Consider the following 21085-nt stretch of genomic DNA (forward strand, 5'->3'; position numbering starts at 1 on the left):
GGGGCGAGCCGCGTGAGGTTATCACAGAGCGCCGCCGCCCAGCGGACGGAGCCGGCGCCTATTTGACGTCACCACCGCCTGCTCTTCCTGGAGACAGGACTAGAAGGCCCGCGAGGTATTAATCAAAGCTGGGGTTTGAGTTTTTCTCGTGTTTCTGCAAAAGTTCGCTTCTTCTCGGAGTCCCCCTTTTCACCCCCGGGCTGACTGAGGGGCGCGGGTCGGGCTGCGTAGCCTTCACGAATGCGTTACCTCTCGCCTGAGCAGTGGGGTTGGAATTGTTGCAGGACCCACGCTTCGGCTTGTCCTGCGGCTGCTAGCCGGTTTTGGCTAACCTTGGCCCCTCACCTCGCGCTCTTGGCTTGTCCTTTAGTTTTTCCTCCTCAGCTCCTCCTCTTAAATATTGGGAGGTGGAGGAGAAATTAAATGACTTCACAATTTTCAGCTGCCGTCAAATCTTGTTTAGGGACGAAGGCCAAAGTGTAGGGTGCAGGGGAATAACTTTAGGTTATCACCGTTTATCATTCACATACGGCCTGCCGCTGCAATATTAGCCCACCTGAGACGGTAGGCTAATTTCGATTTAAAGGTGAAATCTGTAGTCGATAATCTCGACAAAGTTTTTCTTTTTGCCTCAGGAAGGCTAGGTGCGATTCAAACTTCTGTTTAAATTATCTTTAATGTCTTTCTGTTTGTTGACCTCAATTCAATTTTGGCTTGATAAAGGTGTATGTGTCCCGCTTATTAATCTCTTTGGACTGTCTGATAATATACTGAACCGAGAATTAACTGTATGTTGATACAGTTGTATTAATTGGATCTGAAAATGTTGGATCCGAAAATTCAGACAATTCCTGTTGAAATTCAGAGGACCGTTTGTGATTTGTGGACATGCTAGAACTCTTTGTTTTGTTGAAAGATAAAATAATGCCCGTGTGAACAGTGGTTTTCCAAAATGTTACAGGGTGGTATAGCTGCCTTCAAATAGTTAATGTTACAGGTATCACAGGTCAGAGGTGATACAGTTTTTCATAAAACTGCTTTTAATTTTCAAATGGTTCTTTATATGTGTTATCTTAGCTACTGATTCCAAACAGTCGACCCTTCGAGTATGGCTTTGAATAGTCCACATTGGTCACATTTGGTCATTTTCACTTTAGTAAATTAATAACTATTACCACTAGCTAATGTGTTGAGTGGTAACTGAGCCAAGCACTGTTCTAATAGCTTTACCAATATCATTCATTTAACTTTCACAATCGTCCTATATACGGTTATTATTTTAGAGATGAGAATTTTGTAATAAGTGAATTCCATGGTTTTGGAAGGTAATTTTGCTGCTTCATATGTGTAATTTTGAAAATACTTTGAATTAAACATTAGCATTAAATAATAGTAAATTCATTATAATCTGATGTAATTATTCATCTCAATTTTGAGCAACCTTTTGTAATTTGTATCTTTTTCTATTATAAGACTTTGGGATAAATTTATTTTTTAGAGGTTAACACCTTTAAAAGGAAAAAGTATCTTTTCTCAGGTATTTTACTGTTAGTTTGAAGGAGAATTATAGGTGGCATCAACATGGACTGTCTGCCAAAGGAGCAATATTATTGATAGATTGTTGTATGTGTGTTTTACCATTATTTTCTAAGATAATGCAGTGTGAAAAGGTCATTATGGTAATAGAATTCTGGTGCAACATCTGCAGATGTCTCAAAATTATAAATTGGATTTTTTTCTGGTTTAGTTCATAATTGTATGTAACTCTACTTAGCATAGGAATGGAAATAGCCCTAGAATGTACCTTATGGTATATTTTTCTTTTGGGTCCATGTGGTGACTTCCTAATATCTTTAAGTACAAACTCAAATCTGATATTAGGATTCCCAAAATTTGTCCCCAGTTTACTTTCATTGGTTTTGAAGTGGTAACAAACAGTTACTAAGTACCTAATATGTGGCAAGATGTTATGTTAGTCATGTGCAGATGCAAATGTCATGCAGTATAATTCCTGCTTTGAAGGAATAACGTAGAGGATGAATAACCAGTGGGATGTTCTGGGCAGAGGAATGTCATGATCTGATTTAGGTTTTTAACAGGATCACTCTGGCAGCTATGTTAAGAACAGATTGTTGGAGAGTGTGGTAGGCAAAAGCCAGGAGACTAATTAGGAAGGTGTTGTAATAATTCACATGAGATTATAGTGGCTTCATAGGGTGAAAAGAAGTATGGTGAGAGGCAGTTCAATTTTGGATGCATTTTGTAGGTAAAGCTAACAGATTTGTTTATGGATTGAATGTGGATTGTAAGAGTGAGATAATTTTCAGGGTTTGGGGCTTGAGCAACTTGAAGGGTGGAATTGCCATTAACTAAGAAGTGAAAAACTAAGAAAGAAGTTGTGTGGGGGAAGATTAGGAGTTCAGTTATGACATGTTAGGTTTGAGATGTCTGTTAGTCATCCAGGTGGCGATGTTGAGTCTACCAAGTTAGGAGTTCAGTGGGGGGAGTTCATTGTTGGAAAAGAACATTTGGGAGTTGTCAGTGAACAGATGGTACTTAAAATTGTGAGACTGGAGATAATCACCAAAGGAATGAATGTAAACAGAAAAGAAAAGTAGTATAAGACTGAGTCCTTAGGCATTTTAGCCTTTATAGGTTTGGGGAGATGAAAAACCAGCAAAGGAGACAGAATAAATAAATAGCTAGTGTGGGACAATGACAGTTTTGAGAGTCTAGTGTTGTGGAATTCAGGGCTGAGTAGTGTGTTCATTTTTGTCAAATGCAATGAATGAATGGGTCAAGTAAAATAAGGTTTGACACCTTTGGATTTACCAAGAGACATGAGAAGGAGTATGATTGATGGATATATAATAACTAAGTCTGGAGAACCTTGGGAACAAAGAAGAGAGATACTTTTGTTTGGAAGCTGTGGGAGCCTTTATAGAGGAGGGGCATTTGATGCTGGTTTAAATAATTAATGTAGACTACGCCCAGAACATAGGGGATGGGATGTGAGGATGAGGTAATCCAAGCAGAGGGAGGGGCCTTACTTTTTTCCCTTCAAGGCCATACCTCCCAGTCAGTTGTTTTAAGGATGCTTTTCCAAGTTCTTTCCTAGCCATTTCCTCATTCTGGATAATTATTCTTGCTCTAGGTCTGAAGAAATTCACAAAAGACACAAATTAATGCTAGTTATCCTCAACCAGGTACTCGCTCAGTTCCCTGACAATTCTTTTATTTATCCCTACTCCTCCTAGCACATACTCTACAATGCCATGTAAATGAATAACATTTACTGAGCATTTACTACATGCCAGGCACTAAGGAGTCATTTATTTAATAGATATTTATTTAGCAACTATGACATGCCGCCACGATACTTGGAATGTAATCATGAGCAAAGACTTGCCCTATACAGGATTATAGTCTAGTGCGGATGATGGGTGTTCATCAAATAATCACAGAAGTATAAAATTACAACAATGAGAGGGAGAAACCAGGACGCTGTGAGACTCTATAACTAGTGGATGTGACTTGATCTGAGTGATGAGGGAGCTGGGTTAAGCAGGCAAAAAATGGTGGTGACTGGGAGTCCTCACAATTCTAGGAGTTCTAGGCAGAGAACAAGGCCAGAGAGGCTTTTGTACGTGAGAATAGGGAGAAAATGGCCTCATGGTGGCTAGAAAATTTATGTGTAGAGAAGGGAATCTATTCATATGGTTCTTTGAATATAATAGAGCTAAAGAATATAGGTTTGATTTTAGCTGCTAAGTTGGGAGAAATGACATTGGGCATATTTGGGAATAAATTTCAAAATTTCAGATAATTAAAAAATTTATGTATGATATGTAAAAATATATAATTATTATAATATGTTATATTTATTATTGTTTAAAACTCGTAATTCTAAGAGTATAATGTAAAATGTGCTCCTTTACCTTCCTGCTTATTGGTTTCCCAGAAGTCGCCATAGTTAGCAGCTTCTTCTGTATCCTTTAAGAAATTTACGTGCATATACAAGTATGCTTCCACACTCATACATCTTTTTTCTTAAAAACAAATGGGTTGTATTATATATCCTGCTCAGTTTTTGTTCACTTAATATATCTTAAGAATCTGAGCTCTACTTTATACTTTTTCACTGCCTCAGAGTATTTTATTGAATGACTGTGTCATAATTTATTTAACCAGTTCTTGTTAATGGACATGTAAATGGTTCTCTGCTTTAAAGTTTCAGTATTTTAAAGAGGGTTACAGTAGATGTCCTTGAACGTTATCTTGTATGAAAATGTACTCTTTGGGAAGTAAAATTGCTTGGTCAAAGAATTTGAACATATATAATTTTGAAGCAAGGTGCCAAATTCCCACCACCCCCCATACTCAGTTTACACTCTAAGAGTGAATGAGAGACTGTTTTTCCTCACCTTTGCCCATATTAGATACTATCAGTCTTTTTAATTTTTGCTTGTTTGGCAGATGAAAAGTGACATCTTGTTTTAGCGATTTATGTTTCTTTGATTATAAGATTGAGTAGCTTTATCTTTATTGGTCGTCTGGATTTCCTTTATATGTGAGCTTCTGATTTTCTTTGTTCATTTTTCTTTTGGGTTGTAGGTATTCTTTTTGTTGTTAAGTTGATTTGTAGGGGTTCCTTTTTATGTCTTTGTGTTGCAAACATTTTCCCTAGTTTTACATATGACTTTTGACTCGTGTTCGTTTATTTATTCATTCCTGCATGCATACATTTTTAGGAGGGCCAGATAATGTATAGGACATCAGGATTTTTTTAAAAGGAAATTTTGACATTATTGAAATAATTTGACATTCTGGAATGTCAGCCTTTGTTGGAAATGTTAGTAATATAAACCTCATTTGAGGCCACAGGGTCTGTTTTGTTTTTATAAGCTTTGTTCAACAACTATCACCCATCTGTTGAGCGCACCCAGTAACCTAGCTTCCCTTTACCCCCAGTTATATTTGGAATTGAAATGGCAGATAATATAGCTGCTTTAGTGTTCTAGACTGTAATTTCTGTTTAGGTGTACCTCAATTTATGAACGGAGTTATATTCTAAATGTTAGGTTTGTGAGTTAGGTATCTAATTTCACTATAGAAATAATGTGCATAGGTTCTTTTTTTAAAGATTTATTTATTTATTTTGAGAGAGAGAGCGTGCACGTGTGAGTGCACAAGTGGGAGGGAGGAGCAAAGGGAGAGAATCTTTCAAACAGACTTCCCGCTGAGTGAGAAGCCCGACAAGGGGCTCGACGAGGGTCTCGATCCCGCAACCCATGACATCATGATCTAAGCTGAAATCAAGAGTCAGACACTCAACTGACTGAGCCAACCAGGTGCCCCTATACATAGTTTTTTTTTTTTTTTTTAAAGATTTTCTTTATTTACTAGAGAGAGAGAGAGTGCACACAAGCAGGGGGAGGGGTAAAGGGAGAGGGGGAAGCAGACTCCCCGCTGAGCAGGGAGCACAATGTGGGGTTCAATCCCAAACCATGGGACTGTGACCTGAACTGAAGGCAGATGCTTAACCGACTGAGTCACCCAGGCGTCCCCCACCCCGCCCCCCTAAATAGGTTCTTGTCTCTATTCTCAAAGTATAAGTAATTCGTGAAGGCTAGTTTTTTTAAAATTGCGAATTCAAGATGTCCTGTAATTGTGCCCCTATGTACTTTAGTATGCATCCTTAAATGATATCATTATATAACTATAATGCCATTTTCAGCTGAATTCTAATTTCATAGCAAAATTATCAATAATCTCTTAGTGTCATCTAACACCTGATCCATATTCAGATTTCTTTGTCTCAAAAATATTTTTTTACACTTGATTTGAATCAAGATCCAAACAAAGTCTACATATTCCATTTGGTTGTTAGCTCTCCCAGATCTCCTTAATCTCTTCTTCCTCTACTTCTCCTCCCTTTTCTTAGTTTTTCTTCATCACATTTTTTGTTACAGAAACCGGGTCAATTGTCCAGTAGAGTATTTCTCATTTCAGATTTGTCTGTTTGCTTTCTTGTGGTGTTAACTTGTTTCTCTATCCTCTGTATTTCCTGTAAAATGGAAGTTAGCTTTCAAGGCTCAATTAGATTCAGAGTCAACTTTTTTGGGAAGTTGGAAATGCTACACAGATGGTGCTGTGTACATCACATTGCTTCACATCAGGAGATTCATAATATGTTTGTGTCCTACTTTCAGTGATGTGAAGATTGATCCCTGGGCTTAAGTAGTGACAGTCTCACTCCTGTGTTGTAAACTTCCCCATCACCCCTTTATCTGTCAGTGATTGTTGCCTGAATCTATAATTTCATTAGGGGTTGCAAAATGGTGATTTTTTTTTTTTTTAATTTGTCATTCCTTCACATTTGTTAGTTGGAATTTGAACTCTAGTTTTATTACTTGGGAACCTGACAATCAGGAATAACAAGGCTATTGTGGGAGAAGTTCTGTCAGAACAACAACTTGTAATGCCAGGAATGCACCTTTTCTTGTTGTAGTTCCAGAGGCTTAAACGAGTGTGATGGTCTTTTTGATGTGACAGCTTGACTAGGCTGCAGCCCCAGATATTCAGTCCAAAACCAATCTAGGTGTTGCTATAAAAGTATTTGTAGGTGTGATTAAAATCTACAAATTAGCTGACTTTAAGTTCGGAGGAATATTCTAGATAATCTGGGTGGGTTTGATTCAATCAGTTGAAAGGCTGTAGAAGCAGAGCTGAGGCTTCCCTGACAAAAAAGAAATTCCACTGTGGACAGCAACTTCAGCCTGTAGCCAAGACTTCCAGTATGCTCTTCCTTGATGGCCTGCCCTGCAGATTTTGGAATTACTTAGCCAGCCCCCACAGTTGCTTAAGCCAGTTTCTTTCAGTAAATCTCTTCATGTATCTCCTATTGGCTTCTTGCAATAAATGTCTTCAAATCTCCTATTGGTTCTCTGCTCTGGGTGAGCCCTGGCTGGTGCCAGGAGCAACTCCCCTGATGCCGTTCTCTAACAAAATGGGGTGGGGAGTTGTGGTAAGGGTCAGAGAATCTACACTATTTAGGGTGATCATATGATTTATTGCTCAAACTGGGACTTCTGAAAGAGAAATGGGGAGCTGAGTGGATGGCCAGTAGAAACAATAGGCACAAACTAGGATTGTCTTGGGCAGATTGAGACATAGTCATTCTATGTGTCAGCCACTGGTGATGGAACATCAGTATGACACAGCCCCTTCAAGGAGCTTGTAGTCAAAAGGGAAATTAATTATATCAACAGAAAATACCAGATAGTGTTTTAGTGATATGACAGCTTGTAGTTGCATTTTTCAGAGAGAATAGGAGGGTGGCACTCAGAGAAGTCCAAAGTTTGAACAAAGTTAAGTGGGAAGAATGGTTAATGTACAGAAAGCCATGTAGGTGAAAGGTGTGAATGAGCGTGGCACATCTGGAAAACTGCCATCATGGCTGCAGCTATAGGATTGGAAGAGGGGGGCAATGGAAGATGAGGTTAGACAAGCAAGGGTCATGTCATAATGGGCCTGGTATCCATACTGAGGGATTGGGGAGCTATTGCAGGATTTTAAGCAGAGGTGTACCATGACTAGAGTATCTTTATAGAAAAATCATATCTTGTAACTTTTCAAAATTGAAAGTGGAAAAAATTGACAGTAGGGAGACTACTCAGAGGCTCTTGAAATGATCTAGTCAGTGAGAGTGGAGGAAAGCTTGTGGTGTAAGGACATTGAAGCCAAATTGATGGGACTGATTGGATCTGGGGTCTGAGGAAGGGGTGATGGGTGACTCCCAGGTTCCTGACTGGATTGACCTTCCTGAAGTAAGAGAATCGTCGGCAGGAGGTAGGGGGATGGCTTCTGTTCTTGTGTGATGCTGTGCACCCCTCCTTTTCTGCCTGTATTATGATTTTCCTTACCAGTGAGAGGAGGGAGGGAGTGGCAGTAACATCCTATAGAGATGACTAGGGAGGGTTCCCTCCATCTGCGCTTAAATCTTAGCCAGACCTTAGGGATGGAAAGAAGCACATTTTCTCCTGCCCTCTCCTACCTCCACCTCTGCTGCTGGTACTTCAGAAGGAGCAGGTCGAAGGGCGAGAAATACCTATAGACTTTGGGAGAGGGTAAGGAGCAGAGGAGGTTGAGTTCTTTTCTTCTTTCCCTTTGGACATTTTACCATGTACAACTTTGGGCAAGTTATTGACCCTCAAGTAAAGGAGTTAATGTGTATAGAGTACTCAGAATAGTGCCTGGCTCATAGGCAGTGATTTTCAAATGTTTGCTGTTGCTGCTAATACCATACATTTCATGGCTTTATTCTGGGATCTGAGTAGCAAAGGGAACAGAGGGAAGTTTCTGCAGTTCTCTCCTTGTAGATTTTCCTGTGGAAGGAACGAATATTTAGGAACTGTCTATATAAAATGTTAGAAGAAATCATATGAATTGGAGGGAATTTCTGATAATAGAAGAACCATTATTTTGTAGTCTGCCTTGCCTTTATTTTTTTTAGTTAGGAAAAAGGCAAGTGGTTCAGTTCATATTTAATGAGGGTAATTATTCTTACTGCTTTGCTTTCAGTGTTCACCCTAACCCATTTTAACAATAAATAACTGCTTGTTTATTGGGGCTTAGGAACCAGGAATAGTTGTAGGAAAAATCCCCATCATGATTCTGGAGAGGAAAAATATTCTCAAATAGAAAAATTGGATGAAAAAAATGCACATTTAAATAAAGGCCTTACTGTGTTTTTAATATTTGCAGTATTTGTTAAAAGCCAAAATGCATTGTTAAAATATGCCTTTATTTGAATTTAATGATTTGTTTTTTATTACAATTTTAGTACATGCTTTTTGAAATAACAAAATTTAGGGATGCCTGGGTGGCTAAGTCAGTTAAGCCTTTGACTCTTGATTTCGGCTCATGTCATGATCTCAGGGTTGTGAGATCTAGCCCCAGTTTGGCTCAGTGCTGGGCATGGAGCCTGCTTAAGATTCTCTCACTCCCCCCTGCCCCGGCTAGCACACGCATGTTGACTCTCTTAAAAAAAAAAATTCATGAAGAATGAAGAATTAAAAAATGAGTCTGCTTTGATCCTATTCCCTAATCCCTGCCTCTTCTCAGAAAGAATGTCTCTTTTTTGTGTATCTCTTTCCAGACCTTTTTCTACATATCTACTTCTCATTGTGTGTTACTACATAAAGATTTACTTATTTGTTTTTAATACTCTTTTGGTTGGATGTGCTATAATTTATTTAACTGTTTCCCTATTGATGAATATTTAGATTAGTCTTTCCAATATTTTGTTAAGAGTTTTTTCATTCAACAAATGTTTGTTGACTGTCAGGCAGTGCTAGTAAACAAAACACAAAAATTTCTGCTTTAATGTGGCTACATTCTTTTGGAGGTGGCCAGATAGTAAATGAATAAAATAAATATGTCATGTTACTGAGCACTGTGAGGTAGAGAAGGAGATAGGAGTGCTGGAAGTCGGTGGGGGTGGTGGGTGCATTTTAACAAAGGGTGATCAGGAAAGGATTGCCTACAGGTGACGTTTGAGTAGAGATCTGGTGAAGATGAAGTAATGAACTCTGAAGCTCTTGGTGCAGGAGAAGCATTCTAGGAAGGGAAGAACAAAGGTCCTGAGGTAGGGGCATGCCCAATGTGAAGGGGAAGAGCAATGAGGCCATTATGGCTGGAGAGTCAAGGACCATTCTGTAATTTTAGGTCTGAACAGTTGGAAAGGTAGAGTTGGAAAGACTATAGCAGGCAAGATTTTGGTTTGGGCACATTACATTTGAGAATCTATTAACATCCAACCAGAGAGGTATTGAGTAAGCAGTTGGAAATGTGATTTGGAGTTCATGGGGAGGTCAGAGTTGGAGATGAAGACCTGGGAGTCATCAGTATATTAATGTAATTTAAAGTCCTGAGTTCACTTAGGGAGTAAATTGGAGGGGAAAAAAGAATCAAGGACAGCCTGTGGGCATATCAAGGGTAAGAGGCTGAGGATATGAAAAGGATGCAGCAAAGGAGACCAAGAAAGCAGCCATGAGGTAGGAGGGAAACCAAGAAAATGTGATGCCCTGGGAACTAAAGGAAGGGAGTGAACAATGTCAAGTGATGAGAACTGAGAATTGACCATAGAATTTAACAGTGTGACTGTGTGGGTGACCTTGACAAGAGCAATTTTGAGTGAGAAGGAGGGGACCTGGTTGTAGCAGATTCAAGAAAGAATGGAAGGAGAGGAATTGGGACTGTTCGTATAAGCACGTCTTTCAAGGGTTGGAAAATGGTTTTTTTTCCTGGAGGGGATATGAAGTCAAGATGTTTCTTTTGTTGTCAAAGATGGAGAAATAAAATGTGGTAAACTTATGGTTAATGATAGAGCAGAAGGAAAACCTGATGCAAGAGAAAGTGGGAGAGATTGAGAGAAGAGTTCAAGGTGTCCATTTTAATAAATTTGTATGTATGTATGTATACAAGGATTTCTGTAAGCTAGATTCTTAAGACTTCCTGAGTCAAAGGGTGTGTACATTTAAAAAATCTATGCCAATTTATATTCCACCTTCATTGTATACCCTTGCCAACATTGAACTTTGCTAATCTTTAAAATTATTGCCATTCTGATGGGAGATATCTATATTATTTTAATTTGTAGGAATTCTTTATATAATCTAATTCTTTAATATATTTTGGTAAATATTTTTCCCAGGCTGTTTCTTGCCTTTTAACTTTGCTTATGGCATACTTTTACCATGTAGATTTTTTTTTTTCTTTCAGTTTTTATGTAGTTAAGTCTGTCACTCATTGCCTTTTATAGCATTTGGGTTTCATATGGATTATATAAATATTTTAATCTTTTAATATGCTTATACATTTACCTTTTTAATTCATCTGGAGTTTATTTTTGTGTATGTTATGACATAGGTATCTCAGTTTTTCATCTTTTTCTGTGTTCATAAACAGTTAAATACTATAAGAATTAATTGTTTCTTAAAGATTTGAAAGAAATTACCTGTATCTTCTAGACTTGGAGCCTTTTTGGAGGGTAGACCTTTGACCTTAAAATTTTTTTCTGTGGTTAATCTATTTGTTTTACATACTTCTTCTAGGTTAATTTTGGTAATTTCCCCCCCCCGAGCACCTCGTTCTTTTCATCCAGATTTTCAAATTTATTGGCTTAAAATTCTACGTAAGGAGAAGAAACACTAAGTCTTCCCCATATTTGCAGTATATCCCTTGTACTTACACCTTTATCTGGGCAGCAGCTGCTGGAGCCTTCCAAGATCTAGAGATTTTGGTTTAGCTGTTTTCAGCCCTCATGCCCCAGTTCTTAGTGCCCTTCATCTTGGAGTTAGTCATACATTCACCTTCTCTTTTGTTTGTGGGGGATTGCAGGCTCCTTGGCTCTCTTTCCTATCACGCTGATCCCATTTGCTCTTTAGTTTACAAAAATTTGTGCTGTTGAGGTCTGCTGATGGATACATGCCCTTTTTGGTTTCCAACATTACCATGGACTTATTTTTGGATTTCTTTTGTCATTTGGAGAGATTTTGGGAGGGATGAGAGGCAAATACATATTTTTAGTTAGCCTTTTGAAATAGGAAGTCACAATTCCTTCCTGTGTGGTTTTCTTTTATCAGGTCCTTTGTTCAATTGCTGGTTGCACAGTAGTTAGATAGTAACTTTACAGCCCAAGTAGTGATAGCCAGATAGACTTCACTTTTCTTTTTTTTTTTAATGAAACCAGATGACTCAGCAGAATGTACTTGTTGAATAGAAATGTTGACACATTGTCAATAAATATTCCAATAGTACTTTTTAAAGTTAAGTGACATAGTCGTAACATTTAGAATTATAAGGGACTTTACAGATCATTAGACCAACTGCCTTATTTTATGCATGAAATATTTGAGGCCCAGAGACTTTCAGTGATTTATCTAAGGTGACAAAGTCGGTGATCAAGCAAGACAGAAAGCCCAAATTTCTTTACTTCAGTTCTACTATGCTTTGCTATTTTACACATTCTTGGTTGTTCTACTTAGCTTTGTAATGAAAGAGGTATTTTCAGCTAATACATATTTTTTAAACCTACAGATGGTACGTATGGCTTGGGATTGCTTCTGAAAATTTGGTCGTAGATATCATATTAAATATGTTGGTGTGGATTTTGTTTTTTCTCACACAGATAATATGTATTATGATATAAATGTGAATTTTATTTTATTTTATTTATTTTTAAAAGATTTTATTTATTTATTTTACAGAGAGAGAGAGACAGTGAGAGAGGGAACACAGCAGGGGGAGTGGGAGAGGGAGAAGCAGGCCTCCCGCCGAGCAGGGAGCCCAATGCGGGGCTGGATCCCAGGACCCTGGGATCATGACCTGAGCCGAAGGCAGACGCTTAACGGCTGAGCCACCCAGGCGCCCCATAAATGTGAATTTTAAAAGAATGGGCTGTCAAGATATACTCTAGCCTAAATGAAAATCATATCGTTTATTTCTCCCAAGTTTCCTCTTTTCTGCTGGTAGACTTTATGTGATTTATGGACTCTCTGAATTTGTTATTACTATTTTAAAGAGGCTTAAAGAATATATATAAATGTAAATATAGGCTTAAAAATGATTTTAGTGATAGTCATAAGCTATTTCAGACCTAGGTTTTCTAATTTTTTAGTTTAATATACCATGCTGCTAGATCAACACCTAAATTAGTTAATTATAGATTTTATTTATTTATTTGACAGAGAGAGATATCTAGAGTAGGAACACAAGCAGGGGGAGTGGGAGAGGGAGAAGCAGGCTTCCCAAGGAGCAGGACCCTGGGATCATGACCTGAGCCGAAGGCAGATGCTTAACGACTGAGCCACCCAAGCGCCCCTCAACACCTAAGTTTAGAAGGGCTAAAATTTTTCAAAGTTTTTCAAAGAAAGAGCTTATTTTTTCAACAAGCATAGGATATACTCATTGTACTTTCATAGCTTTGGTTGGTCTTTAATTTCAACAGGTTTTTTTTTTTTTTTTTTTTTTAAGTTTTTAAAATGTGGGATTTTGATTATTGATAATCCATGTTTGGTCTTTGTTCTTGAAAGGCATTGAGGCTCTGATACGTGTAGCATTAGTGGACTTGGGTGGGTTCTCTTCTCCCCCTGCCACCTCGAACAATTTGAGGATGGAAAGTGAATGTAGTTGCTCTAGAATTATATTTTAAGATTTGTATAGTTATCTTTAGGTTTTAACTCTTTTAGTACTTTTTATTATTTATTTATTTATTTATTTATTTTTTAAAGATTTTATTTATTTATTTGAGAGAGAGAGAATGAGAGACAGAGAGCACGAGTGGGAAGAGATCAGAGGGAGAAGCAGACCCCCTGCCGAGCAGGGAGCCTGATGTGGGACTCGATCCCGGGACTCCAGGATCATGACCTGAGCCGAAGGCAGTCGCTTAACCAACTGAGCCACCCAGGCGCCCTCGTTTAGTACTTTTTAAATGCATAATATTGATTTTGTTTTTGTAAACTAAAGAGCAATCTCTGTCTTCCACGAATTCTAAAAATTTTTTTTTTCCAGTTGGTCATAATGGCCGGTGAAGAAATTAATGAAGACTATCCAGTAGAAATTCATGAGTATTTATCAACATTTGAGAATTCCATTGGTGCTGTGGATGAGATGCTGAAGACCATGATGTCTGTTTCTAGAAATGAGTTGTTGCAGAAGGTATTTTAAAAATGTAATTTCTAAAAATGTAATTCATAAAACAGAGTGCTATGTTATGAAAATATAGAAGATACAGATTAATGACATATGCTCCTTTTCCCCTTAATTTCAGTTTTATAAGTGTTTGGGTATTTTTGGGGGGAAAAAACAAAACAGAACTCCAACCTTAGGAAATACTTCCTAACTATATTTTTATTTTCACTTGGTTTTGAGAAAAGAGGAGCTCTCAACAACATTCTTTTTGACAGACTCTATCTTTGACCTTTTAAATATTACAATGATGTTATCAGGGTTTCTGGAAACCCTATAGGACGAAAAGAGTAAATTGACTTTGACATTCTAAAACAAATCTCATTATGTTTCTTCTGTCTTTGGTATTGCCTAAGCATTTTAGCCTGCCTCTTATACATAAATGCATCATGTACAGTGTTTATATTGATAAATTACTTTTGACATACAAAACCCAGATCATAACTCCTGAAATTAAAATAATTGAAAAGAATTTTGCTTGGATTATACATTCCTTGTCTAAGTAAAGTTGATACCCTGAAGTGAAAATTTGTGGGCAAAATCACTGGTTAACAAAACTTTTTCTTTTTGCAAATTATTTCAGGATCATTTGGTTATTGGATTATAGGAAGGGAAAGAAACATCTCTTTGATACATTGTATTTGGTGAAAGTCTAAAATAATGTGATGGTGCTCAGAATTTGTATATATTTCTTTTTTCTTTTTCTCTCTCTCTTTTTTTTTTATAGTTGGACCCCCTCGAGCAAGCCAAAGTGGATTTAGTTTCTGCTTACACATTAAATTCAATGTTTTGGGGTATGTATATTAATTTGGAGTTAATTAGCAAATTATTTATTGTGTCAAAGGTGATTTATTTTTTAAATGCTAGCACTTTATATACAGTTATACTTTATGGCAATTTTAATAGTCAGATATTTATTTCTTTTAAGTCAGAATACCAGATATCCATGAGGCACATAAAAATTTAATAATACATAGAGGTTGAATAATTTAAGATTTAATTAATCTTTTTTTTTTTTTAAGATTTTATTTATTTGCGAGAGAGAGAATGAGAGACAGAGAGCATGAGAGGGAGGAGGGTCAGAGGGGGAAGCAGACTCCCTGCTGAGCAGGGAGCCTGATTCGGGACTCGATCCCGGGACTCCGGGATCATGACCTGAGCCGAAGGCAGTTGCTTAACCAACTGAGCCACCCAGGCGCCCCTTAATTAATCATTTTTTGTGACATTTCTTTTTTGTGAGTAACTAGAGTTTCTTTAATTAATGCTCTTAATTAATATATATGCCATTTTATTCCATGAAATCTTTGTCTTGTAGTTTATTTGGCAACTCAGGGAGTTAATCCTAAGGAACATCCAGTAAAGCAGGAATTGGTAAGATTGCAGTGGATTTTTTATTTGACTCTTTGTTTGTTGTGGTATTCCTGAAGTCAAAGTCACAGTACCTTTATCATACTAATTATGGAGAACAAAATTACTTAAGAGTCCAGCTTATGAAAGTGAGCCAGATTTCCTTATGTCTTTTCCTTACCTTTGTCAAAGAAATGGTGTTCCATATATTATATAAATCTCTGGATGGGAAAATGTTACAATTCAAGTAATTATTTATAACTTCCATATTATTTTTTCTATAAATTCTTGAAATCCTGTTCATCTCTACAGCTGCCTTTTTTTTTTTTAAAACTCTTACACAATTCTTAAAAGTATATTCTAGTTGATTTACTAGCAAAGACGGGAAAGTTTCTCCCCCACTTTTCAATTCTTCCATTAATTCATTTTCTCAGCAGTAAAGAATCCAGTTCAGCAACAAAGCTAAAAGCTTTTTTGGCACCAGTTGTATGTGTACTGTCCAGTAATTCTGCATTAGTGACATATTTACAACCTGTAATAAATCTTCTAGGTTTGTCTTTGTATTCCATTTAGATGTATAAGTACAGTATATAAGGTCGGGTATGTTGGAGTTTTTGCTGACTTCAAAAATTAAATCATTCAATATGAAAGAAAAAATTAGAAATCTAACTTACAGTTACCTTCTTGACTTGGCTTTATGAATAAGAATGTTAATAAATTTATTCTTTGTGTTTATAAGTTATAAGGTAAATATGTGAAATACACTTGACACTGTATTATTATTCTCAAGTCTTATGGTGGTTGATACGTATGTTATTTTCAACTTAGTAGAATACTTGGTCATTTATTTATAAAAAAACGAGTAAACCAGGTATCTTGTCTTCATTTTATAAATATATGGACTAAGGCATTGTCTTCTTTTAAAGTTCTTGGGGGAAAAACAAATTTATTTTTAAATACAGAAATTGTGAAAAATACTTAAAGCAAAAATGTAAAACAATATGAAGCACAGATCTTGATTTGACCGGTGATACTGACTTTAAAATCTTAAGAAGTGTGCCCTGTATCATCTGTTTTCAACTTTCTAATATGGACTTTACATTTATAAGGTTTCTCATTTTTCCTTTAATACAAACTTATTTGTAGTGTCTTAATACTTGGTTCTGTCATTGGAAATGGATAAAATCATCATGTGTCTTTTTTCTCTGTCAGAACCCACTTTATGGAGGAGTACATTCATATTCTGGACGATGGTTGGCACATAAAAAGCGTACATAAACCCATTCTCCTTTTCTGACCTTGTGACAGACATCACTAATTGATCACAGAGTTAGTGTGTGAGAGGAAACCTATTTGTCATATATATCATGAATGGGGAAAGGCATTGAAAATAGTCAATTTATTTACAATTATTACAAATAATTGCATGCCTACTGGAAGCCAGGCATTATATCCAAGTGAGATGATTCCTCTGTGAATAAAGCTGATAAATACCACTACCCTTGTGGCAGATGCCAGACTATCTAGTGGAGGGAGACCAGCAATTAACATAAACAAATGATAAATACATATAGATATATAGTATGTTAGAAAGTTATATGTTATGGGAAAAAAGAATAGCATAGGTTGAGGGGGATTAGAGTGCTTGAGTAGGATTGCCATTTTAAATGGTAAAGGCAGGGCCTATTAACAAGGTTAACATTTGAGCCAGCTGGAAGGGAGAGAGGGAGTGGCTATGTGGATATTTGAGGAAGATCATTCCAGGCAAGGCTGGGTGAGTGTGTGTTGGGAGGACTTGGGCTTTTACTCCAAGGGAAGTAGAGAGCCATGAGAGGATTTTGAGCAGAGTTGTCAGCCTTTCACAATTAAAAAGTTCTAGGGGTCTGCATTTTTCTGAGTATATTTCTATAACTATTTTGATTATTTTAATGAAACTTGCTTTTTATCAGTGATCAATCATTTACTATGCTATTTTACGGCTCTCATCCCCTTTATTTCTCCAGTGAAGGTATAAAATAGCCCTTTATTCTGATTAATGGTCTCAGAGGATTCGAAGTGGTATGGCAACCTTATTATGTTCCTTACCTTGTAAAGTCTGATTAGAATTGATTAGAAATATAGAAACTATATTTCATTAGAAAGTATCATGTGCTTATCAATCAAAACTATGAAATTGAACAAAAAATCTTGTATTTTCATTTTGCTTATTTTAATTGTGATACTGGAAGGTAAAATAAAAAAATAGTTAAATACTACTTCTTCCATTTCCTGTTTAGAAAAGTTTCAAGAGTTTAATTTGTATGTTGCATACAAGTATATGAGAGCTCTATTTTCGATTATAGACTTCAGATACATGAGAGTTCTTATGTGGATTTAGGTTAATGTTAAATTAAAAAATATATAACTACATATGAACAATTCAGTGTTTATCTCTGTAGTGATGTCTTAGTCTAGTTCTTCCCCTATTGAAACACTCCAAATACTTCTGAAATGACTTTTTAATGTCTATGCCCCCCAGACTATGAACTCCAGAAGAGCATGGAACATGTTTATCCTATTCACTTGCACTTACTAGCACCACTCAATAGGCAATAAATACATATCTGTTGAATTTAACTGAGGTATAGTATAATAAAGCTTAGTGGTGGTGAACAACTTAGTAAATCTAAATCTATTGCCTTTTTTTTTTTTATCTTTAAGGAAAGAATCAGAATATACATGAACAGAGTCAAGGAAATAACAGACAAGAAAAAGGCTGGCAAGCTGGACAGAGGTGCAGCTTCAAGATTTGTGAAAAATGCCCTTTGGGAACCAAAACCTAAAAATGCATCCAAAGTTGCCAATAAAGGAAAAAGTAAAAATTAACCCTTTGGTTTTGATGTACACATATTGTAAAAGTACATCACTTTTACTGTTTTCCACAAAATAGATGATTATGTGGCATTGCAAAGTTTAAATGTATTTGTTATTGAATCCATATATAAAATTTACATTTTAAATTTGTAATGCTAAATATTCTTTCCCCTAGAAAGATTAAGTTATCTTTATTGATTTTCCTATAGGACACAATGAGGTTTTTAACATTGTGATGTATTTTATATTTATAGTTTATCATCTCTCTTGACAAGACTCTTATTTCCTTATACAGGTCAATCTTTCAAGTACCATTTTATAAGCAACTATGAAATTTAAGTTAAATGTTCTTTGTAAACATTTGTCTATTTTAAATGAATGACTTTATGAAGTATGCTATCTGAAGGCTAAAGTTATAAATACATCGGTTTTCACTATATAATATTAAGAAAGAATGAAATGACTTAAATGCCCATTTCTTTCCTATGTAGCTACTTCATCATGTTTTCATGATTTTGGGAATTATTGCTTTTTTGATATTTGAAGTATGAAATTAAGACTTTAAGGTTATATTTTAATTCTTGGCAATTTGCCTCTATGTCCCATTTAAGGTAAAATATATTCTCATTAGCTTTAGATGGGAAATGAGGCTGTATATTGATGGCTGAATTTTGGCATAATGGCTATACCCTATCAATAAAGGCTGTAAAGGTTGTATAGATGACTGTTTATTTTTCTCTTTTGTGTAAATTTGCCCTTGAAATTAGGAAGATAGGTTTTAGAGATTATTAGGAATAGAGAAACTCGAATTTTTGTTGCTTATGCATCATGCCTATAGATCTGCTGGCCTCATTTTTTCACATTTTTTGATTACATGGTTTTGAGGTGGCATCAGGTACATACAAGTATTTTGGAACAACTTTCTTTGTTTATGTAATGCCACAGTTAAGGAGAGGGCAAGTCCAAAGGAGATTATATTGTTTTAAATTCTGATTTATTTTTCAGAATATTTGTTACAGAGAATTCTACATATTAAAAATTTTTTTAAATGTCTAAGTCCTTGAATTTTAATTATATGCTCTTAATGCTTTCAGTCTTTGAATCCACATATCCACATCATTATGTATAGGAATGCCAAGTACAGTAAAGTACTTTAATTTTTGAAAAAGAAGTTGTTAAAATTTTCTATGTGATTAATTCTCCATAAGTAACCTTGAATAAATGGATTTCTTGATTTATGGTAGAAGATATTGGAAATGGTCTTAAAATGTAATGGATTTTGTAAAGCATGTTGAACTCTTTCTATGACACATGAAGAGGAAGTCACTGATAGATGCAGAGTCTTCTGGCTCAGATGTCAGACAATTTTTGAAGTGGAAGAACATTTATATTTACTTCATTACTTTTTTTACCCTCATCCTCTCAAATTTCTAGCTTTTTTAAAAAGTAACTTCTTCATGAGAGAAATAAATGTTATTATGAACAAGTGTAGTGTACATGTGTTATTTATTACAAAGAAACTTACAACTTGCATTTCTGTATATTTTCTAATTTCATAAAGAAAAAAATGAAAAATGTCATACAGTTGCAGAAAATCATTAGCCAAGTTATGGGTTTGTGAAAGTCCAACTCTAAATTCTGTTAAATTGGAGTTTCTTAGTGAATAATTCTTTCAGTGTTTTATTAATAGAAATAAAAAACAGTTGAGTGTATTCCCTTTTATAATGTAGAATTTGAAATACATATTACCTGGCACATAATAAGGAACTGAATGGTAAAAGTGCAGTGGGTGCTCATTTTGTTGTTGTTTATTCATTCCACAAATATTTAATGACATTTACATTGCCAAATACTACTCAGGTTCCAAGGAAGACAACTCTAGCCTTTATTCTATTTTTATAAAGTGTTATGAAAAAAGTGGTCTTTTTGTTCACTTCAGTTTTTCAGAGTTACTAGAAAATTTATGACAAATTGTGCTCATTAACCTTAGTCAGAACCATAAAGGGTGATGGGTTGATCTATTTGACTGTGGTATAGTTATTGTTAACATAGTTTTTTCCAAATGACAGTCTGCTCTAAATTTAGATGTTAATCACATCTTTTATTAATCTCTTTGGGAATTAACAAGTTGGAGAGGTTATAGCTATAGATATTTTTAAGATTAGAATTATGGACTATTAATCTAATACTAAATAATGAGATTTTGTCTTTTAATATTATTTTAAGTACAATTTTCTTGTTCAAAATTGCAGGATGGGAATTCATTTTAGTAAAGTAGAATATGTTAAGAGGAAAATTGAAGGTTGAATTATGGTTTACATTCCTGGAATTAGGAGGTTATGTCAAGTTGATTGGTTTTTAAGATACCCTACAGATTAAAAAATTGTTCTACTTAGCTATTAGAAGTGGATTGGTATTATTTCTAAATAAGGCTTTTAAAATTGACTAGAAATGTAGGAAATGCTTCAAAAATGGACAATGTATTGAATATAGATACTAATTTCTTAAGTAGGTGATTGGAGAAAAAGATGCTCTAGGAATCATTCGGCTTATGATATAGTTAAACTATAATTTTATGCAGTAAATTATTAGAAACTCTGGCTTTACAAAGTGACATTAACTGAGAAAGATTTGAATAGTGATTCTGACCGTCATGTAATAGCTAAGTTTGGTATATAAAGGGAAGAAAAAGAAGCCCTTGGCATCTCATTTTCTTCCCTCATAGCATAGTTCATAAACTTGCCCTTGCCCAAATATATTCAATGGCTCCTTTACCAAATAACCTTGGTAGCAACCTATTTTATATAAATGTGATCTGAATGTACTTTACTAATAAAAACATTTCCTTTTCTCTGTATCCTGGTCTAAAACTCTTCGGTTTTGGAAATATAAACTACATTTTGTTTATTTTGTATATTAGCATTTTATAGTTGTCATTAACAATTATGTTAGGGGGAAAAGTATACAGGACTTCATAGTAGAATTCTGTAGATTTGTTCTACTTTGTTAATTTGCTATTATATTGCTTGTGAGCAGGATCTCAAGAAAATGCTTTGAATGTTTTTGGCTAGCAGATAGGTTTTCCAATCAGAGTGAGCTGTCATAGAGTACTCTTTGGAGCGTCCACCTTCTG

The 21085-nt window shown here is 35.6% G+C and overlaps 1 protein-coding gene across 1 annotated transcript; it reads left to right on the forward strand.

Moving 5' to 3' along the window:
* The first annotated feature begins 34 nt into the window (after positions 1–34).
* Positions 35–19438, forward strand: C1D (C1D nuclear receptor corepressor). Its single transcript, XM_045884873.3, has 5 exons — positions 35–115; positions 13576–13722; positions 14480–14546; positions 15068–15123; positions 17800–19438. The coding sequence occupies exons 2-5, from the start codon at positions 13585–13587 to the stop codon at positions 17962–17964; spliced, it is 426 nt and encodes a 141-aa protein (XP_045740829.1). The 5' UTR covers positions 35–115; positions 13576–13584; the 3' UTR covers positions 17965–19438.
* The last annotated feature ends 1647 nt before the right edge of the window (positions 19439–21085 follow it).

The sequence above is a fragment of the Mirounga angustirostris genome, unplaced genomic scaffold (assembly GCF_029215605.1).
Source record: "Mirounga angustirostris isolate CCGP_5_RB_7025 unplaced genomic scaffold, mMirAng1.0.hap1 SCAF_10, whole genome shotgun sequence".
NCBI lineage: Eukaryota > Metazoa > Chordata > Mammalia > Carnivora > Phocidae > Mirounga > Mirounga angustirostris.